At 43.4% G+C, this 23,611-nt stretch overlaps 1 protein-coding gene across 1 annotated transcript; it reads left to right on the forward strand.

The window, feature by feature from the left end:
- The first annotated feature begins 8,971 nt into the window (after nucleotides 1–8,971).
- On the forward strand, nucleotides 8,972–20,314 carry SELENOO (selenoprotein O). The gene is made up of 9 exons (XM_027894915.1): nucleotides 8,972–9,516; nucleotides 10,855–11,058; nucleotides 11,989–12,169; nucleotides 14,914–15,044; nucleotides 15,380–15,660; nucleotides 16,003–16,153; nucleotides 17,836–18,021; nucleotides 19,076–19,232; nucleotides 19,907–20,314. Exons 1-9 carry the CDS (start codon nucleotides 8,972–8,974, stop codon nucleotides 20,099–20,101), a joined length of 2,031 nt encoding a protein of 676 aa, XP_027750716.1. The 3' UTR covers nucleotides 20,102–20,314.
- Nucleotides 20,315–23,611: the final 3,297 nt, after the last annotated feature.

Genomic DNA, 23,611 nt, shown 5'->3' on the forward strand with positions numbered 1-23,611 from the left:
TTTCTGTTGAAGGCATTTGTTTTACTTACTAACCAGTATTTTTACTGAGAGCAAACACTGATTAGCTAGAGCTAGTACAGGATAATTTCACTATCTAACACATTTTTCTGAAGAACATTAGTTGAATTAATTAACTCCTGCTGAGGGGTATCTGATCATAATGATGAAGTAGAGGAACTATCTTGCCTACCACATGTAATGGCTTAAGAGAGGAAAGGATAGTTTCCCTGCCCTACTGAACACACAGGGAGACTTGACTGCTCAATGTGAGTACTTAAATTCAGAGTCCAGAATTAATTACGGTGAGTTGATTTTGTTGTTGTTGCTTTTCTTTTAATGTCTCCAGTGCTCAGTCATGCAAGGAGATGTTGGCCTTAGTCCCAGACCATTAAAGAGCTCCAACATTGGCCTAAAATCAGGCACAGTCACTTGTGCTTAAAGTGCTGTTCTCCACGTGGGAATTAAAGACAGACCCTTTAAGTGCAAAAGATGTTGAATGAGTGGCAAAGAGTTTAATCTTTCAAATTGAGCCAGATAAATCAATATGACCATTTCTAAAAAAAAATGTATTAATACAGAGACCTTGTATTCATACTGAAAGTATATAAGCTGTATTCCATACAGACAGTGTACATCTGAATAGCCCTGTGTTTGTACCCATTGTCAATCAGTGGTCCATACTTCTTTGATTGTTTGTACATAAAGCAAAGTGCAGCCCCGTTTTCCTTGATCAGGCAAAGTTCCCTTTGGTTGCACTGGGAGCTGCATCTGCAAAGAAGTGCTGGGTAAGCCATTCAGGTGGAAGGAACAACTTTAAATCCTGCAGTCAAATGCTCTCCCTGGGACTGGCAGACAACAGGCTGCACAGCACCTCTGCTCTTGAGCAGTGCTGGGTCAGGCAGCCTCAGTTTGCCACCTCCATGCGGGTGGAAGGCAGCTGCCTGCTTTCAGAGTATCGCTCACCAGCCTTACAGGCATACTGCTGGCCCAGCTCATGTTTGAGGTGTCTTTTCTATACCAAATACTGAACAAAATTTTAAAGTTTACTTTCTGAGGTGGATTAAAATTTCTGGGATTCCCACTGGAAGTTGTATTTTTGTGTGTATTGTCAAATATCTGAAAGGCACTGAGAAATATATCAAGTTATCTCCAAGTGCCAGGCAGTGGGAACTACACATGGAAAAGAAACAGCACATTATCACTTGTGTAACTCTTAATGTACTTATGTACATATTTCCCTGTTTCTTTTTAAAACTGAAATAAACTTTAATTTTGGACTTGAGTGTTTTGAGACTGACATTATTGTAAGATACGTGGGCCTTTAAGCATTTGCAGGAGAAGGGTGTCTGACTGATGAACAGACTTCAGTGTGGTGCTGAGCCCTTGCAGTTGGCTGTGGAAATGCAGATGGAAGACATCAAGCACAGGACAAAAGTAACTCCAAAGATACAAAGCTGAAATGGGTCTACTGCCTGTTCAGGTGAAAAAAAGCACCAGCTGTGCATGTCCCCACAGCAGCAGGTCTTGTGTCAGTTAGTACATGAGGAGAGACCAGGACTAGCAGAAGCAGCTGTCCTGTTCAGCAGGTCCCAGCCAAAGAAGCTGGCAGGGGGATGTCTCATTATCCCTCCCTTGTCACTTGCCTTCTGCCTGCTGCAGAAGGAAGCTTGCTTTCTGATGAGGTGGGGCTACCCTTACCCTCACTCCTTGTATGGAAAAGCGGGGAGGTGGGGGCGTTTGTGCACTGTTCCATCACAAGACCTTGTCCTTTGGGTCCTGAGGCTTGGGCTGGCACTGACTCCTCCTCAGTATCTCCCTGCTGGGGGTGGCTGTGCTGCAAAATGAGGAAACACTTTTGCTGGATGCTTTGTCAGTTTGCGTAGTACTACACAGGGAAGCTTTAGTAGTGTTAGTTTGGTTGGGGAAGATGCAAACAGTCACTTTGACACTCACCTTATCCAAGATATTTGGTACTGATGTATCATGACTGATGCAAGAGGGAAAGTGGGAAGGATCAGACTTTAAAAAAACCCCAAACAAACAAAAACCACCACCTGTTGTACACTTCTGGTTGCAATAGGTTGGTTGCAATAGGTCTCCTCCTAGCTAAGTGACATTCTTTCAGTGGTAAGATGTCTCTGCTTTAGGCTACAGAGATGATTCAGAAACTGAACAGAGAAATGAAGAGTAGTACTTGATTACAGTGTGGTGGTTATTAATTTGATGTGTCTCTGCAGTGACTAAACTACACATCTGCCTTCTCCAGGGCCAGTTGGAGTGTTTGTTCCATCCCTGGAGTTGTGTGTGGGCAAGACTGCTCAGGGCTTCACCTTTGCATGAGTGCAGCAGGGTTCTGGGTGTTCACCACCTGCCACTGAGCATCTTCTCTCCACCTCCCTGCTGCCATACCCGTTGTCTCACCTCATGATTACAGCCCCAGTTCTTTAGAGCTGAGACACGCTGTTGCATTTAGCTGGAAAGCACAAGTAATAGTAATAATTTGGTGCCACCTACTGACTGCATATGGTTTACCCAGTATGTCCAGTTTCAAGTGGAGGTAGTTAATAGATTCTGAGGCTAATCTAGAGAAGAAGGTAAGTGTGCACACCTTGGAGAGGTTTAGTCTTGACTCACCCATGTGGTACCTGCTGTTAACTGAAATGACACAAATCAGGAACATCCTGAATAAGTATGACTTGTGGTATGCATTCATTTATCTTTGTTCTTCTTGTGATTGTATTGATGCTTGAGAGGCAGATTCTTGATAAATCAGCAATACCATTTTAACCTTCCCTCAAAAAAAAAAAAAAAGTATCTCCCATAATTATATTGATTCCAGGGTACTTCATAGAAAAGAAAGAATTACACTGCTAATCACACCACCATTTTAGTCTTTTAAGAATCAGGGGGTTAAAATTACCTAAATTGGTGCAAATGGTTTAATTTATCCCATTTCAAGGATAGACTTAATTTGCCTATCATGTAAGACCCAACACCTCGGAAGACCATTACTCTCACTCTTCCAAAAATTTTAACATTTTTGTTTGTTGCACTGAGTGACTGCTGCTCTTCCAAGGCAACTGGAGACTGTGAGCATCTTACCCAAAACCACATCTACCATGACCACCTTGGCAGGCTGTTGGTGCTGGCTCTTCAATGTTGGGCAAAGTGGGAGGACTTGGGCAACCCATAACAGCCTTGATGGTTTATCATGGTTATCAGCAATTTCTGCCTGGCCACTACATACACAGATTTCTGCCTCTCTGACTGTGCACAGGCAGGCCAATAATGGTGTTCCCGGGTAAATCAGACCTTGTCCTGGGCCTGCTAGTACAGGATTAAATGCTCTCTGGTATGCTCAGGCCTGTTAGAGGAAGGCTCATGGCAAGCAGCACTCCCATGACAGCTGGGCTCCATGGACCACAGCTCTGTGACTGTGCTGAGGTGTGGCTCTCCTCTTCCTCACCTGTGCTGAGGTGTGGCTCTCGGGTCTTCAGACCAGTTACCCGAGACATAACTGAGGCACACTGTTTATTGACTGGCGAACACACCAGAAGGAAAACAGCCAAACAGAAAAACAACCTAAGGACCATACACTGATCAAGTTACATATTTATGAAAACTGTAAGGCACAGCTATGAAATTACAAACTCTCAATCTCAGATCTAATGATTCTCACACACAGCCTTTTATATATATATAATTTTTATCTTTTTTATATAAATATTTATATATAATTTATATAGATAGCAGGCTTTTTAAGTCCCAAGGTGCAGGTTCATTTCCCCATGCCACAACAGATGGTCACAGACCTGATGGAGTGAATCCAGTGGATTATTCCAGGTGATGCTTTCCAGCCTCCCAGGCCTGGAATCTGCAGGTTATCGTTGTTATGGGTCATAGGTGTTCACACTTCTGTCATCAGGTGGAGCCCTCTGGTCTTCTTCATTGGACTTCACACTTCATCCTTTCTCCTTCAGCATCAGGGCCCACCTTTGCCACCTCCTCTCCTCCACTCAAATCCTTCCCAAATAAATAAACTGCCCCCAGTTACTTCCTCCCCATTGGTCCTGTTTTTTCTACAGCCATACCTAACTGTGGTATTTCTGATGTCCTGACCCAGGCAGTTCCAGCCTTATATGGTGTTACTGGCAGGGATACTCGATGCAAGCATCCTGGCTTCCCAAGACTCCTAGTTCTCCCCTTGGGTTTATTTTATCTCCTGCTGTTACTAGACTGTCCCACATTAGCCTTGATCCCTGTGCAAGCTGACCAAGCACTAGCAGGATCTTATCTGGCAGTTTACATACTGGAGAACAGCAGCAGAGGCACTTGTTTGTCTCCCTTTTGCCAGCACTGCTGGGGCCTCAGCTCTGTGGGGCTGTGTGCTCCACCAGAACCTCTTGCTCACAAGCCACCCCCTGGTCTGCTTGCCCTCCTTCAAGGACATTCAAAACACTCTGGGTGCCCAGAAAGCTCAATCCCTTTTGGCTAGAAGCCACCACAGCTGTTAGCAACACAGGCAAGATGTTCGGCTAGGCACCTACTCACACACTCTTTCCTTCTGAAACAAAGTATATAAAAATAAAGAACAATGCAACTTCTATCATAACTAATAACAAGTACAGAATTAAGTGCATTAAGAGCTGCACAGAAGTACTTTTGGAAACCAACCTGTGGATATGTCATGCCAGCAATGTACGGTTCACAATTTCAGTCCTCAGTTCTGACAGTTCCCTACTCGCCGCCAAGGTGGTCTCAGGCTTGCAACTTCTTGTCTGCTCTCTGGTTTCTCAGCTCTCTTCTGTGTGCTGTCACGTTGATCTCTTCCCAGCTAGGCCTCTCAGCTCCCAGACAGACATCATTAGTCCCTCAGTCTGTAACAAAATCCTGCTTTTGAGAACAGGCAAATCAATGTACACTGGCAATGGATGTAATACCATATCTTTCATCTTCTGGTGGAGCCACAGGTCCATGTGAGCCTCCCACTCTTCCATTACAGGTGAGGCAACACATGCACAGCCTGCACTGTTACCAAACACCATGCCCTGCTAACATGCTCCACTGATGAGCAGCAACATCCTCAAGGAGTCCACAGCTGACTGTACAGAATGAGCACATATGGTTCATTTAGTTGTCCATTTGCAACAGCAGTTGATGACACTTCCCTTGTAATATGGGATCTTTTTGTTGTACTATCCATAAGAACAGAGCTGATCCATCTGAAAAAGGCTGTTCTAATAGCTAAAAATTGAGTCTGACTTCAAAAGATATATTATTTAATCCCTTACAGTTTGTTGTTTTGTTTGATTGGGTTTTTTTAACTTGGCAGTTGCCATATTTGGTAGGTAACACTGCTATTGCATTAAACAGCAGTCTGAAGTTTGTTATCCATTTACCTTGTCTATGATTCAAAAACACTGCCAATTTCATAGACAATCACAGAACGACTGAGGTTGGAAGGGACTTCTTGAGATTATCTGATCTAACCTACTGCTGAAGCAGGGTCACCTAGACCTGGTTGCCCAGGACTGTCTCCAGATGCTTTTAAGTATCTCCAGCGATGGAGACTTTGCAATCATAACAGATGCAAAACTCATGTACATACTGGTCACTTTTCAGAGTATTCTAGAATAGTTATATGTCTCATATATCAATTTTCCATCTCTTTCCCCATCTTAGAAGATTATTATGGGTACTATAAGGTTTGTGGATACTTGTGGATGGAGTAGTTTTAGTTCTAGACATGCTCAGTGGCCAAAACTAAAACTGCACCACCTGAACAATTAAGAGCATATCAGGTGACACAACTGCATCTCCCATCATCTCACTGGTTGCAAAGGTACCATTGGTACTGTGTGCAACTTCTGCAGCTGACCCACACTGGGATCCAATCTATTAGTTCAGTCTTTTCGTTCAGTCTATGCTGTCTTACAGGTGAAGTCAGTTAATTCTGGAAGAACTAACTATTCTGAGAAGCTAACTATCTGAGGTCATCCGCATCATCTCCAGATCTCATTAAAATTCCTTTGACATATTTTCTGAAGGAAATAAAAAATTATTAACAGCAGTGGTGATGCTCCTCTCCTATCCAAACCATTGCTCTTATACCTAGAAGCCAGCAGAACAATGAACAGCATCAGCAGTGCTTTAACAACACTCCTGCTGCTGTCTTAAAACAACAATAAGCATCTTGAAGACAACTGTTCTCAGTGAAGCACTCCATGGTTTACACCTGTGATTGATTCTACAGCCATGTTTGATCCTGAAGACTAATCTTACCAACCTTAGACAAAAACATTCTCTTTGATTTCCTGGCAGTGGGTACATGTAATCAATTTGCAACTGTTCAAGTGGTGCCCACTCCCAGGAGTCAGAGCCATTACCCAACACAGCCTTACAATTCAGAGTGGTTTGGGTTAGATGGGACCTTTAAAGACCCTTTAAAAACTCCTGCAAGGGGTTTCCAACACCTACGTACTCCACATCCCTGGACTTCCACAGAAATTGTGAAAATAGGGATTTTAAGTCTATTCAGCCTTTGCTGCACACCCTGAGTCTCCTCATGGCCCTTCTGTACCATATGGGTACTGGGGTGGGAAGAGGCAGGTCTTTGGCTGGAACGACATCACGCTCTTCATTTACTATACTTATTACTCTTTTACTTTTAGATCAGCACTTCACAGACTTCAGGATTCCTGTGATCACTTCTCTTTCTGAGGCAGTAGTAGAACAATTTTCCCTTGGACAAATCTACTTTGAACTAAGATAGGAGATCCATTTCTAAAACACTTGCACCTGCTTTTACCAGAATTATACACCCATCCAGTTTATCCCACCCTACCCACAATTAAGCTTCTACTTCTTTTCTCTTTCTTTTACCCCTTCCTACTCCCAATATCCAGACTGATTTAGACAGGAGTAGAGGACCCTGATAATCTAATAGTGATGTCTCTTGTCACACAGCAATTAAGACAGTAAATCCCCCAATGCCCCTTCAACAGACATAGTATCTCCACATAGCTGCTTCCTGCTGCACACCAGGTCAGTGACATGTAAATTAGTCCCAGTGACACCAGGAGTTGGGACTCCTAATCTTTAGGGTCCCCTGAGCGTGGGTATAGCTTTTTCTTTGGGACAGGGGGAGGAGCCGACAGATTCATCTGCCTCAGTTTTTCCCAAATCTCCTCTTGCTTCATCCCCTTTTCCTGAAGTATTTTCTTCATTTTGGCAAGTAAAACTCCTGTGGGCTGACTATCTAGCTCTTCTTCATTCACCCCCTGGCTTATTAAATATCTCCAAATTGTCCGTCTAGGAATGTATTTCCTTCCCTTTGCCCCAATCCTGTCTTTGTTTGACATCCCTTTCCCCTCGGGTCCCATCAGGGTGCCCATGTTCTCCAAGGTAGCCATGCACTCACCCAGGGGGCGGCCAATTAAAGTAGACCCCATGCTGATGAAAAACCCCTTGTGCAGCTCAGGAACACGGCAGGCCAGCACCCCCACATCCCCCTGCTCCACGTGCACCTCAAAGATATCGAAGTCAGGGGTCACCGGTTTCTCCCTTTGCTTTAATGCTCGGAGTAAGACATTCCCACACACGTAGGCTGACATCTCCTGGACATCTCTCCAAGGTGCCCCCTCCATGTTGTCTTTGAGGGGCTCATACTCCCCCAGATTTCTGATCACTAGCCTTAAAATCTCTCCTCCCAATATCTCATTAGCAGGCAGGGCTCTGATAATTGCCCCTACCTTGGGCCAGGGCAGCCCGATGGCTGTCACCACCCGTTTCGCCGCCTCGTGGGTGAATGGAGTACACTGCTCCAAGGTCCATATTCGGTTCACCCACACGGGCCATCCCTCCTTTTGTTTTCTCCAAACCTCCTCCTTCCTGGACATTTCTCCCTCTCCCTGGTCTCTATCCCCCTCCACCGGCTTCACTTTCCTCGCAGCCCCAGCACACATGCCTTGCACCGACGACTCTTCCCGCACGTCCAAACTCCAGGCGTCCCCACCCCACACCTCTGGGTCCCAGTCTCCTTTACTGAGAGCCGCCACCTTCCTCCGACCCAGACCCTTCCCCAAGGACAGCAGGGTGCCCAGGCACTGCACCTTGCGTCTCAGCCGGGCGTTCTCGGCCGTCTCGGCCCGCAGCTCCTCCCGCAGCTGCTCGTCCTGCTCGCTCCGCCGGGAGCTATCGCACCGCAGCGCCAGCACCTCGTCGCGGGCCCGCTGCAGACTGTCCTGCAGGCTCTGGATGCTCCGCTCCTTCTCTTCCACCGCCGCCTGTAAGGCCCGCGCCAGGTTGAAGAGCAGCCACTGCAGTGCCGAGCACTTCTTCTCTCCTTTGGGATGGTACAGGGACACGTAGTTCAGCCAGTGCCGCTCCGCCGCTTCTAGCGTGGGGTCCTGCCCGACCACCTTACAGTCCCACGGGTCCCCGCCGTGCTCCAGCATGGCTTGCACCAGCAGTCCCCGTTCCTCCTGGGTCGGGGAGCTCTCTGGCTCCTCCTTCTCCTTCGATTTCCCCCCCCTGGTTAGCCAGGACATCTCAGTGCCAGCTAGCCCCGGAAGGCACCAAGCCGGGACAGCCTCGGGCGAGACCACGGGAGCGCCCTTGTGGCTTTCCCTGGCCGGCCGGATCCGGCGCAGCTGACAAGGAAGGGCGGGGCGCTGACCGAGGGCACCTCGGGCTCAGCGGCACCGGGGCTCGGGCACAGAGCACCAGTGCGAGCACCTGGGCAGGGCACCGACAGCGCCCACCACAACCTGGGGGCGGCTCTAGAGGTTTATCGCTCGCGATGCAGCCAGACGGGCTGGGCTGCCGCGCCTCACGGCCAGGGTTTATACACGGCCCCACCCCGCTGCCCGTCCCCACCCTGCCACCGCGCCCGGCCCCGTTCCTTGCTCACCGCTGTCCGGGCGGAGCTCCCTGCGGCACCGCCCCCGGCCCTCCCGCCCGGCAGGGGCGCATGGACGCGGCGCTGCGCAGCGCCCGGCGCTTCCCCTCGAGGCTGCTGCTGGCGGCGTCGGGCCGGGCCCGGCGCGGCTCCGCTGGAACGGCCATGGAGCAGCCCCCGGGCGGCTCCGAGGGCGGCGGGGGCTGGCTGGGCGCGCTGCGTTTCGACAACCTGGCGCTGCGCTCGCTGCCCGTGGACGCCTCGGAGGAGGGCGGCCCGCGAGCCGTGCCCGGCGCCTGCTTCGCACGGGTGCGGCCCAGCCCGCTGCACAACCCCCGGCTCGTGGCCATGTCCCTGCCGGCGCTGGCGCTGCTGGGGCTGGAACCTCCCGCGGCCGACCCGGAGGCGGCGGAGGCCGAGGCCGCGCTGTACTTCAGCGGGAACCGGGTGCTGGCGGGCGCGGAGCCCGCGGCGCACTGTTACTGCGGGCACCAGTTCGGCAGCTTCGCGGGGCAGCTCGGCGACGGCGCCGCCATGTACCTGGGCGAGGTGCTGAGCCCGCGGGGCGAGCGCTGGGAGATCCAGCTCAAGGGCGCCGGCATCACCCCCTTTTCCCGGTAAGGCCCGGGGGGAGCGGGGCGGAACCGTGTGGGAACAGCCCGGCGAGGCGCAGGTTTGGGGAGCAGCGCCCGGTGCCCCCTGCGGGGCAAGCTCGCTGTGCAGGGAGGACCGGGACCAGCTTGCCGGCCCGCAGATCGCCTTAGCGAGGGGCTGGCTCCGTGCTGAGGATCGTTCCCCAGGCAGAGATCATCCCTTAAACCCTCGTGGATTTTTTTTTTTTTTTTTTTTAATCTTGGTAGCAGCAAGTGTAGTATTTAAATGCCAGACCGGGAGGTGGCAAACTTTTCCTCTGGAAAATAAGTATTTCAGGTGGCATGTTACTTCAGCCTGTACGGGTTTTCCCCCTCTGGAAGGACAGAGACCGTGATGACAGTGGGGACAGCACTGTGTAATACCCACCTGGCTGCTTGCTGCTCTATGGCCCACACAAATGGTATTTAAATGTGGGTGTTTGGTTGTGCTGCTGGTCCTTCCCCCCCCGTTCTTCCCAACCGTGGGAGGGAATAGTGGAAAAGCCACCAAAATGGCATACTGACCAAATTGTTTGCAAGGGTTGTGTATCTTCATTAGTCCATGAGTCTGCACTACTTTAAATATTTCATGTAATTTTTCCCACTTGCATTTTCCATATTTTTGTTCCAGCTGTGCACAGGCTCAGTGACACCTTAGTTTCATACATGTGGTCCTCTGTCAGCCTCCTTCAGGTCTTCTTAAGGAAATCACAGTAAAAATACCAGATTTGGTAGTAGCATCATATATCTGCCTGGGCAGCTCTCCTGCTTCTTGTGGCTTCTAAAGGGCTGGGAGTGTGGGCTGAAAACCACCTGTGTCTGTTCTATTTACTTAATATCTATTAAATGAACTAGTTTGCTATTTTCTGTCTGTTCAGGTAGGGTTTTTTTAATGCATACTATTGCATGCCCATATTTAACACCCCATTTCTAGATTACTTACCCAGAAAGATCCAAAATAATATTTTTCATTTTATTAAGAGGAAACCATTCACTTGATATACAATAAAATAGCTATACTTGTCCACATTTTTTTTGTTTTTTTGGAAATGGAACCAACAGAGTTAATGATTAGAAGGGATGTGTGTAACTGGAAGGTTTATTTTCATCTGTGTGGTCTTCATTGCAAGGCTGTTTTGTCCATCTAATTGAACTTTAACAGAAGTTTGAAAGTCCAGCTTTTGTTTTCAGATATGCCACTACTTTTTTGTGTAACTGTGGACAGAGCATGACACTTTCAGGCTTTTATTTCTCCACTCCTACAGAGGAGGCAGGAGTTCCTGCCTTCATAGCCTAAAAACTGTCCATGTCTTCTTGCTGCAGACAAGCTGATGGTCGGAAGGTCCTGCGGTCAAGCATACGGGAGTTCCTGTGCAGCGAGGCGATGTTTCACCTGGGAATACCAACAACGAGGGCTGGGACATGTGTGACGTCTGACTCAAAAGTCGTCCGTGACATATTTTATGATGGGAATCCAAAAAACGAAAGGTGTACAGTTGTTCTGAGAATAGCCTCCACATTTTTAAGGTGAAAACCTATTTTGTTGATTGGTTTGTTTGTTTGTTTTTCTTTTAAAACCAAGCACAGTAGTTTTTTAAAATACCGTTTTAAGTGTATTTCCCTAACAGCACTGTTTGTGTGTTTCTTGTTCTGGAGGCTTGGAACTTCTTTTGCTGGGCTGTAGGAAGCTGTTTTCCTTGCCCAGCAGATGGGATGAGCTGTTGTCTTTGCACAGAGACAGATAAAACACTAGGGATGTTAACCTGGTAGAAAGAAGGAAGTTCTGCAGACTTATTAAGAGATTTTTCATGTTTATGCTTACACAGAAGACATGCTTTTTTTTTGATGATAATAGTAGTGGTGGATTGTAGCTCTACCCTTAATTCCAATTCTAATGTAGTACTGTCAAAGTTTGGTTGTACTTTCCCTGCCTGATAAGTGTATGAGGTTCCTGCTCCAGCAGAAGTCATTAGGCATTTCAGAAGTTGCACTGCTTCCTGAAAGGTACCAGAATATTAGAGGAAAGTGAGGTATAAGGAACATCTGTATGTTTATATGTGTATATGTTCTTGTGTGTGTATACATGTGTGGAAAAACCTCTCAAATGCTTGATACACAGTCTAGCAATAAAGTCCAATTTCTGTACATTTACTCAGGATAAGAATTCTTCTGTAGAAGCGGTTGTAAGAAACTGTATTGAACTGCTGTTTGGTACTGGCTAGGGTCTTGATCTGTCAGTTTGGTTCAGTGGATGTATGTGCTTCCTTACACGGAGCCACCGAGCCTCACCAGGTTCAGTGTAGGAATCTTGGAGGTCTTTTCTCACAGTCAGTTGAAGGATTGGCCTTAAGAGATAACGTGCTGTTGCAACAACAGTAAATGGTTTTACTGCATTGAATATCAAATGAAGTTAATAGTATCAGATAATTCTAAAGCATGTTTGTTATTTTGAAACAGGTTTGGTTCGTTTGAAATTTTTAAACCTCCTGATGAATACACTGGACGCAAGGGTCCCAGTGTTAACCGAAATGATATTCGAATACAGATGCTTGATTATGTGATCAGCACTTTCTACCCAGAAATCCAGGAGGCTTATTCAGATAACAATATTCAGAGGAATGCTGCTTTCTTCAGAGAGGTAAGGAAAATCAGAGTCTCTTCATAATCCATAGTGGTCATCTTTAGGAGCTTCATCTGCAAGCACAGATGACTGGAGTCAGTTAATACTTTGTATCATCTCATTATCTGAACTATTCTTTTATTCAAAGAAAGCACTCTTAAGTAGACCTGCTTATTGATGAAAGCAGTGTTGATACTGATCCAACCGATGAAAGCAGTTTTACCTTCTGAACAGTAGATCGTGATTTCCCCTGCTCTAGGGAAGCATCCCAAGACTTCTCTGCATTTGCTGAGACTGTCTTGGACTGTGAGAGAAAGTTCTGGCCCTGAGTGTCAGATGATGAGTTGACAGTACTGAAACATCACTTGAAAAGCATTGTTTTATAGAATAGTGAGAATGCTGAGTCACTTCCTATGTCTCATTTTTCCAAATTACAAACAGGACTGTTGACTACAAATCACCTGATGAGGAGAAGTTTGGCTTGTCACCCACTGTGTGCATGTAGTTGATGGCATGTTTACTTCCTAATAGCAGAAAAGGCATGGGACTTGGAGGTGTTTGTGCAGTGCCCAGTCTTACCTCTTCCTGCTTTTGACTGCTTTTCCTTGCCCAGTTACTACTGGTTTTCTTCCGGGCCCCATCCCACTCCCTGACTGCCCCCCCACCCCCTTGCATCCTTTTTCTCATTGCCCCATATCCATTTTTTTGTTTATTTGTTGTGCTTCTCCTGCCTCTGCCTGTCTGCACTCCATGTCTGGGCTAGCACCGCCTCCTGTGTTTTCTCTCATCCTTTCTCTCAAAGTGGAGACTTTCTAGACTTTTCTCTACCTGAAAAGCATACCAGTCCCTTCTCTAATTTGACAAACACATCCATCTTTTTTAATAGCAGGGAAGTGCTGTCAGCTCAACTCTTAACATGTTTTATCTTTCTTTTTGCACTGTGAAAGAAATGGAAAAAAAAGTACAAGTGACTGCATTTCACAGCACTGTCGAGGAAACAAACATTGTCTGTACCTCTCAAATAATTTGTAGCTGTTGTTTAAATTTAAATGAGCATGTCCCTCAGATAGTGCTTTTATTTATATGTACAAAATACTTGTTTTCTAGTTTGTCTAGCAGTAGAAAAATGTTGATCAAAAAGAATAAAGGTCAAAGTGAGTGCAAAGCTGTATCTTTTCTCAGCAATATACCCATCTTTGAGTGGCACCCAAGCTTTAATTGCTTTTGGGCATTCTCATTAGAGGGATTTCTTTTTTACCACAACGCTGGTGGTATGTGATGGATTCATACAAGGACATCCTGCCTTACTACTGCAGTGCTTTCATCTCAGCCCTGGTGGCCAGGATTTTTTTGTTTTTAGCTTGGACCATCTTCCTGGCACAGAACCATTGCGCAGGGTGTGCCTCTTCTACTGGTTTAGGGCCTAAGTCATCTTTTTTGGACACATGTAGCTGGCTGCTGGCTTCCAACTGCCCCTCGAGGAAGTGTTCAGGAAAAATGGGCAAAGTACCTCCCAAGAGAATATTGGAAAAAGTAGAAGCATGGGATCTCAAGGTGAACCAAAAGCTTATGTTCCAAGCACCATTTGTAGTTTCCACTACCTGTCAGAGCAAGATTTGTCTAATTTTTCTTCTTTACCTGACTGCACATGTTTTAAAAAAAAAGAAAAATAGAAAAATTCTGAGTTTGAAGACAGACACATAGAAATGTTCAAGGAGAAACAATTCCTAGACAGGTTTTTGAACCTTAATGAAATTCACTCACACTGCAGTCTGGAGCAAATAGTCGCTTTGAATTTCTGTGCACTGATAGCTATTTGGGAAGATGAGTGATTTTAGCTATGAAAATAATTTGATTTAAAAGTTTTAGCTAATGGTTACATAAAATTTTTACTGACAGCAATTTGGTATTTAGAACTACTTAGGTTTATTTAAAAAACAAGTTAGCTTCCTGAATTTTAGATTTCATAGCACATAGTAGTTCTCATTGATAGGTGGATTAATATATTTAAATAATTAGGACTACTTTAGAATATTCCACTATTTATTTGGAGGATGAGGCTCATGCAGTGATTGCGGTTAAGGATTCCATAAAAATAACTCTCAGTTAAGCAGCAGAAATATCTCTGATGAAGCACGCATGCAGTAAAGAATTGCATTTAAATAAAACTGTCATTCTTGGAATATTTTTACTTAGTCTTGTAGCTTTTTTCCACTCTCAGCAAATTGAAGGTAGTGCTTATCAGCACTCAAACCTGTTCCCAGGGAATAATTTTTTTGCGTAAGCCATTTAACATCCTGTAAATCACTCCTACGTAAACCGAAAGAATAACATCACACTGGGCTTTGTTGCATATAGTTAATTTTATTTCCTAGACTTTGCTTATGCGTTCTCCTGCCTGAAGTTAGTCTTTAAAATTATTAATAGGCAAAAGAGTATATTTGTTTAATGGTTAGACTAGTACTGAAAAATTCTAGAACTAGTACTGAAGTCTGTCTCCAGTGCATTTTAAAGCTATTCAGTTGACTTGCAAGTTAAGCATGGAAGGAGAGAATAGGAGGCAAATGGAAATGGGAGACAGAGTAACAGGACAATTACTAACAACAGGAGAGAGGCAAGCTGTCCTTAAGATGACTGTGGGCCGGAATCTGCTTCCATCAGAGCTGGAGAAACATCAGTTCAGACTAGGAAATGCTTGGAAATACATGAATGTGTTGGAAATACGTTGTGATGAAAAATGAAAGAAGTATATTTGTTTTTAGATAACCAAACGAACCGCGAGATTGGTGGCTGAGTGGCAGTGTGTTGGGTTTTGCCATGGCGTGCTGAACACAGATAACATGAGCATCGTGGGACTGACCATTGACTACGGCCCTTTCGGATTCATGGACAGGTCAGTGGGCAGCATTATTTGAAATGTGCATATGTGTTTGCTGTGTAGAACAGTCCTAGTATTCATGGTTGCTCTCATATTTTAACTCTAAAGCAGTTTTATTAATTCTCTTTACGGCAGAGTAGGTTAAGCTATTTCTAATTGTCTTCTTTTCAACTTCTTTTAAACTGGTCACAACATCTCTAACTGTAGCCCATGGCTTTGGGAAAAGAATCAAGGAGTGTTCCCTCTCAAATTTTTTAGTTCCTAGAGCAGACTAAAGTAATAAAAGTCTGCTTTTCACAGTTCTGGTGTACAGTTATCTAGAAGAATGCTAACTATTTCTTCATTTGTAGGTACGACCCTGAGCACATTTGCAATGGTTCTGATAATACAGGGCGCTATGCTTACAACAAACAGCCAGAGGTTTGCAAGTGGAACCTGGGGAAACTTGCTGAAGCTCTAGTTCCAGAGCTGCCTTTGGAAATAAGTGAGCTCATCCTGGAAGAGGAATATGATGCAGAATTTGAGAAACATTATTTGCAGAAGATGAGGAAAAAACTAGGCCTAATCCAGCTGGAATTAGAAGAAGATAGTAAGCTAGTATCTGAACTCCTCGAAACCATGCATCTCACAGGTTGGTGAAGAGCACAGGTTATTATTTAATAGCCCATCAGTACCTATAATCAACCCAAAATATAATTTATATCTTCACCTTACAAGAAAGTAGCCTTGTGCAACTACATTGTCATCTGAGAGAAGAACAAAAGACTGAAAAATAATTACCTTATCGTGAACTGTGGAGTAGTTGTTGCCTTATATAGGGCTCCTGTCTCTCATTTGCACCCTCACTGAGGGAATAGTTTATTTGCCTCTTCAGAGTGGTGACTGGTACTGCTGTAGGGGGAGGTAGAAAGGAGGTATGGGACAGTTTTCCTGTTGATTTATTAGTTGCATTACTCATACCACACTTTTTCAGGTGGAGACTTCACAAATATTTTCTACTTGCTGAGTTCGTTCTCAGTAGACACTGATCCTTCAAAATTTGAAGATTTCTTAGAAGAGCTTACAAGTCAGTGTGCTTCTGTGGAAGAACTGAAAGTTGCTTTCAAACCACAGATGGATCCAAGGTATTATCCTACTTAAATGCTTTTGGCTTTTGCTTGTAGTTTCAGTATAATCATAATGAACTCTGCATGTATGCAGAGTATGTAATATTTGACTAATTTTAACAATGGAAATGTCACTGTCAAGTAGATGGGTCATGATCTACATCTATGACTTGTAGCAGTTGGCTCTGGGATTAAAGTTTCCAAGCTTTAGTTGCTACTTTTTTTTTTTATTTCCCTGTCTCTGCTGACTGAGGCAATGAGAGTGCCAAATAATGAAGTGATACAAAAGTATTCTACAGAAAAAAAGGATGTGAACTGTAATGCTACTGTGTTCTGCTAATGTACTGTCAGCAAAAAAGGTCACTTTCAGTCACCAGTGTTCTGGCCTAAGCATAACCTAAATGCCCACTTTAGGTGTAGTCCATGTCCAATTTGTTCTGCAGCCCAGCTACTCTGAGCATGTTCAACTGCTGCTTATAACAGCAATTGCATCTGGTTTTCACTTTTTGCAGATGAGGGAAAAAAATAAAGGTCTTTCCAGTATGTTCCCCTCCCCCCAACACTTGTTTAATAAGTGCTCCATGGAGGTAACAAACTACCAAATTCTTCAGCTTTTTCTGTGTTTTGATACCACAATATGAGTATAGCTTGTGTGATAGAGATGAGACAGTGTTTTTTAAATGCTGCATTCAGGTCTAGAGAAACATGAAAAGCAGCTATAAATCATCATGATGTGGGTGAGTGCAAAACTGATTTTTTTAATTGCAGCTGTTGGATATCATAGAGGTAGACATGTCAGATGTATAAATCATATTTGGATAGTACTTTATATAAACTCAGAAATCAAAGCACCCAGCTTATCTCTGCTTACTAAAAGTAGGAAACTATAACCTGATATAATGAGTTGTCTTTTGAGGCCAAAAATATTTATTTTCTCCTTTGTTTATAAACATATTTATTGTATTTTGATAGGCTGCAACTCTGTTTTTTTAATTTACTTTATGGTGTAGTTTAGTTATTAATCCAGGAAAAATAAAAGCTAGCTAGCATGGTATCAAAAAATAAGGTGAAACTATTGTACGGCACCAGCTAAAAAAGTAAAATGTGAAAAAATACAGTCCTAGTCATACTTGCAACAAAATAGTCTGGATATTGTTAGGAATTTATTACCGAAATGCAATTCTCATTCTGTGATTTAGGCTGGCTAACTGAAAACATTAAACACAATGTTGTCTCATGAGATTTAAATGAAGTATCTTTCCCCATATCATTTAGGATTTTATTACTACTGATAAAATCAGGAGGTATTAAAGAAATTAAAAAACCCAAACAACAAAACCTGTGAATTCTGTATTATCTTGATAGCTAAGTAAGATCAAATTTTTTATTCCAAATTAATTTCAAAGTTCCAAGGGTATTTTGATGAGACTTGCACAACTAAACTCAACTGGTAATTCTCAAAATCTACTGTCTGCTCTTTATATACCACAGAAGTATGAATTCTACTGAAGAAGGGGGAAAGAACAGTAACATTAGCATAATATATGATTTTTAAAATGGTTTTCTTAATTATTAATTTCTGTTATTTCTAAATCATAGTTTGTTGTGAATGTTTTCATATCTACTTTGATTGCTAAGAGTTGCTTCTTGACAGGCAGCTCAACTTCAATATCTAATGTGTTTGTTCCTTTTGTTCCCAGACAACTTTCAATGATGCTGATGTTGGCTCAGTCTAATCCGCAGCTGTTTGCATTAATTGGAACAAAAGCTAACATAAATAAAGAGTTAGAACGCGTTGATCAGTTCTCTAAACTGCAGCAGTTAACAGCCGCTGATTTACTCAGCAGGAATAAAAGACACTGGAAGGAATGGCTGGAGAAATACAGGTAAAGCTTCTCAGTATTCATAGCACTGTATTTTATTTCTGCATTTTGAGAATGATGTGCCTGTCTCATGAAAGGCACCCTCTCTCATAGATTAGGAGGAACAGGGAGGACATGCAGCTCAGAATATTATCTGCTTCCATGATCAGTGCCTTTCTTGCTGTGAAAGTTCAAGGGCATCTTTGTAATATTTTGTTTGCCAGATTTTGAGGTAGGGTGAGGGTGTAGAAATCGCCTAGCATCAAATCTAGTATTAAAAGTGCTTCAAGAGTGTTGATGTTAATTCTAACAGAGACTAATTTTAGTTGTGAACTTTTAAGTGCTCAGTAACTACAACTGACTGACCTCTAAGCATTTTATCCTTTGAAGTTTTTTTTCTGAAAGAAAAATCTATGTATTAATATCAAGTAGATCAAGTAGAATTATTCTTAATCAAAGCGTAACTGTAAAAGAAATCGTGGCCAGGAAAAAAAATGTCCAGACTGTTCTAAAGCCTAAGTGTTAGCAGGTTTTTTTGTAAAGAAAACCCCTGAGTAGAGCATTAGTTGTTTGTACTGTGTGGATTAGGTCCTTTCTTTACCTGGCTGATTTGTTCTCCAGTGGGGCTGAATTTTAGTAAGTATTACTGATAAAAAGTAGATCAAGCTGCCTCAGCTGTGTTGCATCCCTTTGCTTTTATCAGAGCAGCAAAACCTTAACCAATAAACAAGCATAGAAATACTTAAAAGACAAAACCTGAACGTGGCAGTCTTTGTGGAGCAGTGCAGAACAGACCATGCACCAGTGTCTTGATCTGACTTTGGGAGAACACAAAAGCTGTGGTGTGCCACTTCCTTGAGCCTTGTCAGGACCTGCTGACAGTCTGTAGGACAGTCTGCTTTTATGAATGAAGTGACGTTTTATATTCTGTTGTTATGCTGCGTTTTATAAACTGAGAGGATTATAGATAATGTAATATTTATTAAGAACTGCAAACTAAGGATCTCAGAGCAGGGAAACATACTAACTTCCACATGTGATTCTTGATCCAAACCAGTTGTCACTTGCTTAATTTCAGAGTCCGTTTGCAAAAAGAAATAGAAAGTGTTGGTGATGCTGATGCCTGGAACACTGATCATGTGAAGGTCATGAATTCAAACAATCCAAAATATATCTTGAGAAATTATATTGCCCAGAATGCCATAGAAGCAGCTGAAAATGGGGATTTCTCAGAGGTATGCTACTAATACTTACACTCTCTCTAGGTTTGCATGCATATGTAGTGCTGCTATAGATGACTGACATTATGCTTGGCGAGATTTTGTCTGGCATCTCGGGCAGTAAGGACACTGGGAATTCACTGTTCAGGAGGTCTATATTGTTTCTGAGGAGGCTGTAATTTTAATGACTGCAGAACAAATAACTGAATCAAAAATCTGACTGTTCTTCACCAGGTTTTGTAGGTTGACCCCAGGACAAGACACTTAACCCTGGTTTTTCTTTCCTGAGAGTGGCATTTATCTTGGGTGCAGCTGAGGATCAATTTATACTTGTTCCTTGCTGTGCTAAGTGTTATCTTTTAAAAGATTTCACCTTTGGTTTTCACCTGTGGGCTTCAGCACAGGGAATGTTACATGTATAATATGGGGAAATTAATTTATTTTGAGAAAAGTACCTGCATTTCAGGTTAGTTGAGCTTGAGTCCCATACAGATACAAACCCAGTTACAATTACTAATTTTCTGATTTCAGCTTATTTGATGTGTATATTGCTCAGCTAGTTAATATTTGGCTTGTTTGGAGTTCATGTATTAAATACATTATACTCGTTATTTGGTGTGAAGTTCTTCTCCACATCATTTTCCCTTCACTTTCTAAATTCTCGTAACCATGCAATGTTTTCTCTTTAGGTAAGAAATGTACTGAAACTTTTAGAGCATCCGTTCCAAGAAGCAGAGGGTTTCAGGGAGGTAAAGGAAGATGCAGAAGAGGAGGGAGCAACTGCTACAGCAGCTGCTTGTGCTGAAGAGACCAGAAGCAGACTACCATATTGCAGCAAACCTCCGCTTTGGGCTTCAGAGCTCTGCGTTACATGATCTTCATAACTGCCTTGTCTTGTTTTTTGCTGTGAACTGAAGACTCTGATCCTCCTTCAGCAGTGAAGAATTCAGCAAGGCAAACGTCAAAGTGCTATTAAGTTATTGAAACAACCCTACATTTGGATGCGTTTGCAGCGTTCTTCAGCTGTGCTTAAGTTGAAGCAAGTGTTGATCATTGGAACAAACCCGTGACAATTAACAGTTCCTATAAATCAGTAATCTAAATGTTTTGAAACTGAAAGTCTTTCCTTTATCCATACTACATCACAAGTATAAAGCAATATTTTATGCTGAGACAGGCTGAATTCTGAACATCCAAATGCAGTTGTTGTTATGTGAAGACAAAAACAGCAAGTCAGGAATCTGATCTGTTTTTGTCTGATGTCTTAACTAATAGTACTTCTAGTATTTATTTACTGCTTTCTCTATGCAAGGACTTTTAGTCCTCTTTAATGGAGGAACATATTCAGTGTTGCTTGTTTGAAGCTATGTTTCATTTAATTAAGTAGTTCATTTCTTGTGAACCTTCAGATTGGTATTTAATCATTATCTATTTTCAGAGAATTTTTGCAGGGCAGGCTCAAGTTTGGGGGGAGGAATTTTTTTTTTAAGAGCAGAATTAAGGGAGTTTATATACATTTGCACTTGAAAACTTGGTGGTGAAGTTTATTCAGGTTCAGTATGTTGCATACAACGTGTGTAAATATTTACTAAACTCATGAGTGCAGTTCGTAAGCCAGTTGCCTCAGGCAGGATCCATAGGCCAAATTAGTATGAACCTTAAACTGCCCTAGCACTCAAATCCAGGTTCACTGTGTATCTATTTCTGAGCTTCTCAGTCTCCCTGTATGAGAAGCGTGTAGGTGGGGTAGCTGCTCATCACACTGGTCAGTGGGATTCTTCCATTCCCAGTCTAGTCTTGCACCTTTAGTTTACTTACATGGTCTTTGAAAAGTCTTTAAGTTGGAAGTTGCCATTCAGAAGTGTGCTATTTGAGCTTGTGTGAAAGATGATGGAGGATGTGGGAAAAGAACAGGAGCTGACATGCTTGCAAGTTACTTATTGGTAAAGTTTCAGCTGAGGTTTCAGGGGAAAGTTGGTTGCCATGATTGCTACATTAGCAAAAGAGAATTGTTCTGTAATTATTTGTTACTTAGCTTTCTGAACTTCTTTCTAAAAGGCTGGTTCAGATACCTACAAAGTTTGGTTTAATGCAAAAACTCCTCTTTTCCAAAGAGACCGCTGTCTTACACTGTGATTTATGTGTACTCAAGTAAATTCTTCCACTACCCCTGTGCAAGCTTGGCATTAGCTCAGGTAGAATTGTGCTCTTTTAAGTCTTCCTCAATACAAGCTGTCGAAAAACGGGGAGAACAGTTGGACTGCTGCTTATCTGTCTGTATTAATAATCAGTTTGTCCTCCTTGCTGCTGCAGTATGTAGACAATGTTTTGAATGTGAACACTCACTCTGTCCTGCCTTCAAGCTGAAGAAACTGATTTGTGACAAACTAGAATCTCTGACAAGCACAGCACTTTCTGTGAGGTTTTGAAGGTGTATTTATGTAGCCCATGGAAGAATGGTGCAGCTGAAAGAGGAAGCACCTCGAAGAAGTAGGCAGTAAGTAATGCCAGCCAGTGCAGCTGATCATCTTCTAGGATGGAACCTAATGGAACCTAAGAAGAAGGAACCAAATCATTTAATGGAAACTTCTAGCAGAAAGTCAGAGCTGCACCAGGGAAGGAAAGTGTGCCAGCAGTTTGAAAGAGGCTTCAGACATTTCCCTGCAGAATCAGTGTTCTCTTATGGTGTGCCTGGTCCAGAAGGGAGTTAATGGAGTGGGAAGATGTTGCTCGAAGCTGATCAACTTAAGATAACTCTGGGCTGATTATGTTTCTCAATTGATGTCCTTCCTTGTGGGAGGCAGAGGGGAACAGAGTTTTAGAGGAGCTCTGTCCAAGCTTTTGGCTTAACAGAGTGGTCTGAAATGTAATGATTCTTAACCATACCTAAGGGATAAAGTCTTATGGCATTCTGATAATAATTTAGGGACATTGAGTAGATCTGCATTAATAGTGGTATGGAGAAGGAGAAAAATATTACAACTGTGTTTGGACATAGGAGAATTTTAATTAACTACCAAATTATTGTCACCTATAATGCCAAAATCATGGAAAGAGGTAATTTGAAATAATCTACTAGGAATTTTATCCTTAAAAAGGAAAATGAATCCTACAGTGAGAAACAAAAATGTTATGATGTTTGCTGTTAAATAGATTCTTTGCTTACGTGTGTAGATCAAGTGTAATAGGTCTAGCAAGGTTGAAATGATGGATGCAGCAGTCTGGTGTGGCTGCTTTGGTGTGCTACTTAATAAAGTTGTATTTGTCATTGATTTTCACCAACAGATAAAAATATGGAGTGTATCCACATAATCTAACAGCATTGACATCCTTGAGCATCCACTGAAAACTGCTCAGTTTCTCAGTGCATGCAGTAACATCAGTGCTTTGTATTTGAAGAAGTGTGATGATCCAAAGCCAAGTGGAATGCTTGTGCTCTTCCAGCACTCTCATTTCAGAAGGCAGGTCATAGTTTCATCTCCGATGATAGTTTCTTGTCTTTTTGTTCGTGGAGCAGTGTGGAAGCAAGAGGTTGTTCAGGACAATTAGACCAAATTTTGTCCAGGTAAGAACTTTATCTCTTAGCACAGTTCTTCAGAGAAAAGGGAATACAGCATATAGCATGTGAGTCTAAATACTTGAATCATAAATTGCTTTTTTATTTTTGCAGCTTGTATTTGCAATAGATAAACCTGAAAGTAATATTACTTACTGGTCAAATATTCTGCTTGTATAAAAGTCATGGAGTTTGACAGGTGCACTCTTTGCTGGGTTAAGAACTGGCTGGACAGCCGGGCAGAGAATGGTGATGAATTGTGATCGACAGGAGGCTGAACATGAGCCAGCAGTGTGCCCAGGTGGACAAGAGGGCCAATGGCATCCTGGCCTGGATCAGGAACAGTGTGGCCAGCAGGAGCAGGGGAGTGATTCTGCCCCTGTACTCAGCACTGGTGAGGCCACACCTTGAGTATTGTGTCCAGTTCTGGGCCCCTCAGTTTAGGAAGGATGTTGAGGTGCTGGAGATTGTCCAAAGAAGGGCAGTGAGGCTGGCAAAGAGTCTGGAGCACAGTTCCTATGAGGAGTGGCTGAGGGAGCTTTATTTAGCCTGGAGAGGAGGAGGCTCAGGGGAGACCTCATCACTCTACAACCACGTGAAAGGAGGTTGTAGCCAGGTGGGGGTTGGTCTCTTCTCCCAGGCAATCAGCAGTAGGACAAGAGGACATGGTCTTAGGCTGTGCTAGGGGAGTTTAGGTTGGACATCAGGGAGAAGTTCTTCACAGAAAAAGTCACTGGGCATTGGAATGGGCTGCCTAGGGGAGTGGTAGAGTTCCCATCCCTGAAGGTGTTTAAGAAAAGACTGGATGTGGCACGTAATGCCATGGTCTAGTTGACAA

The sequence above is a fragment of the Empidonax traillii genome, unplaced genomic scaffold, assembly GCF_003031625.1.
Source record: "Empidonax traillii isolate 1590-97213 ecotype Southwest subspecies unplaced genomic scaffold, ASM303162v1 scaffold447:size986111, whole genome shotgun sequence".
NCBI lineage: Eukaryota > Metazoa > Chordata > Aves > Passeriformes > Tyrannidae > Empidonax > Empidonax traillii.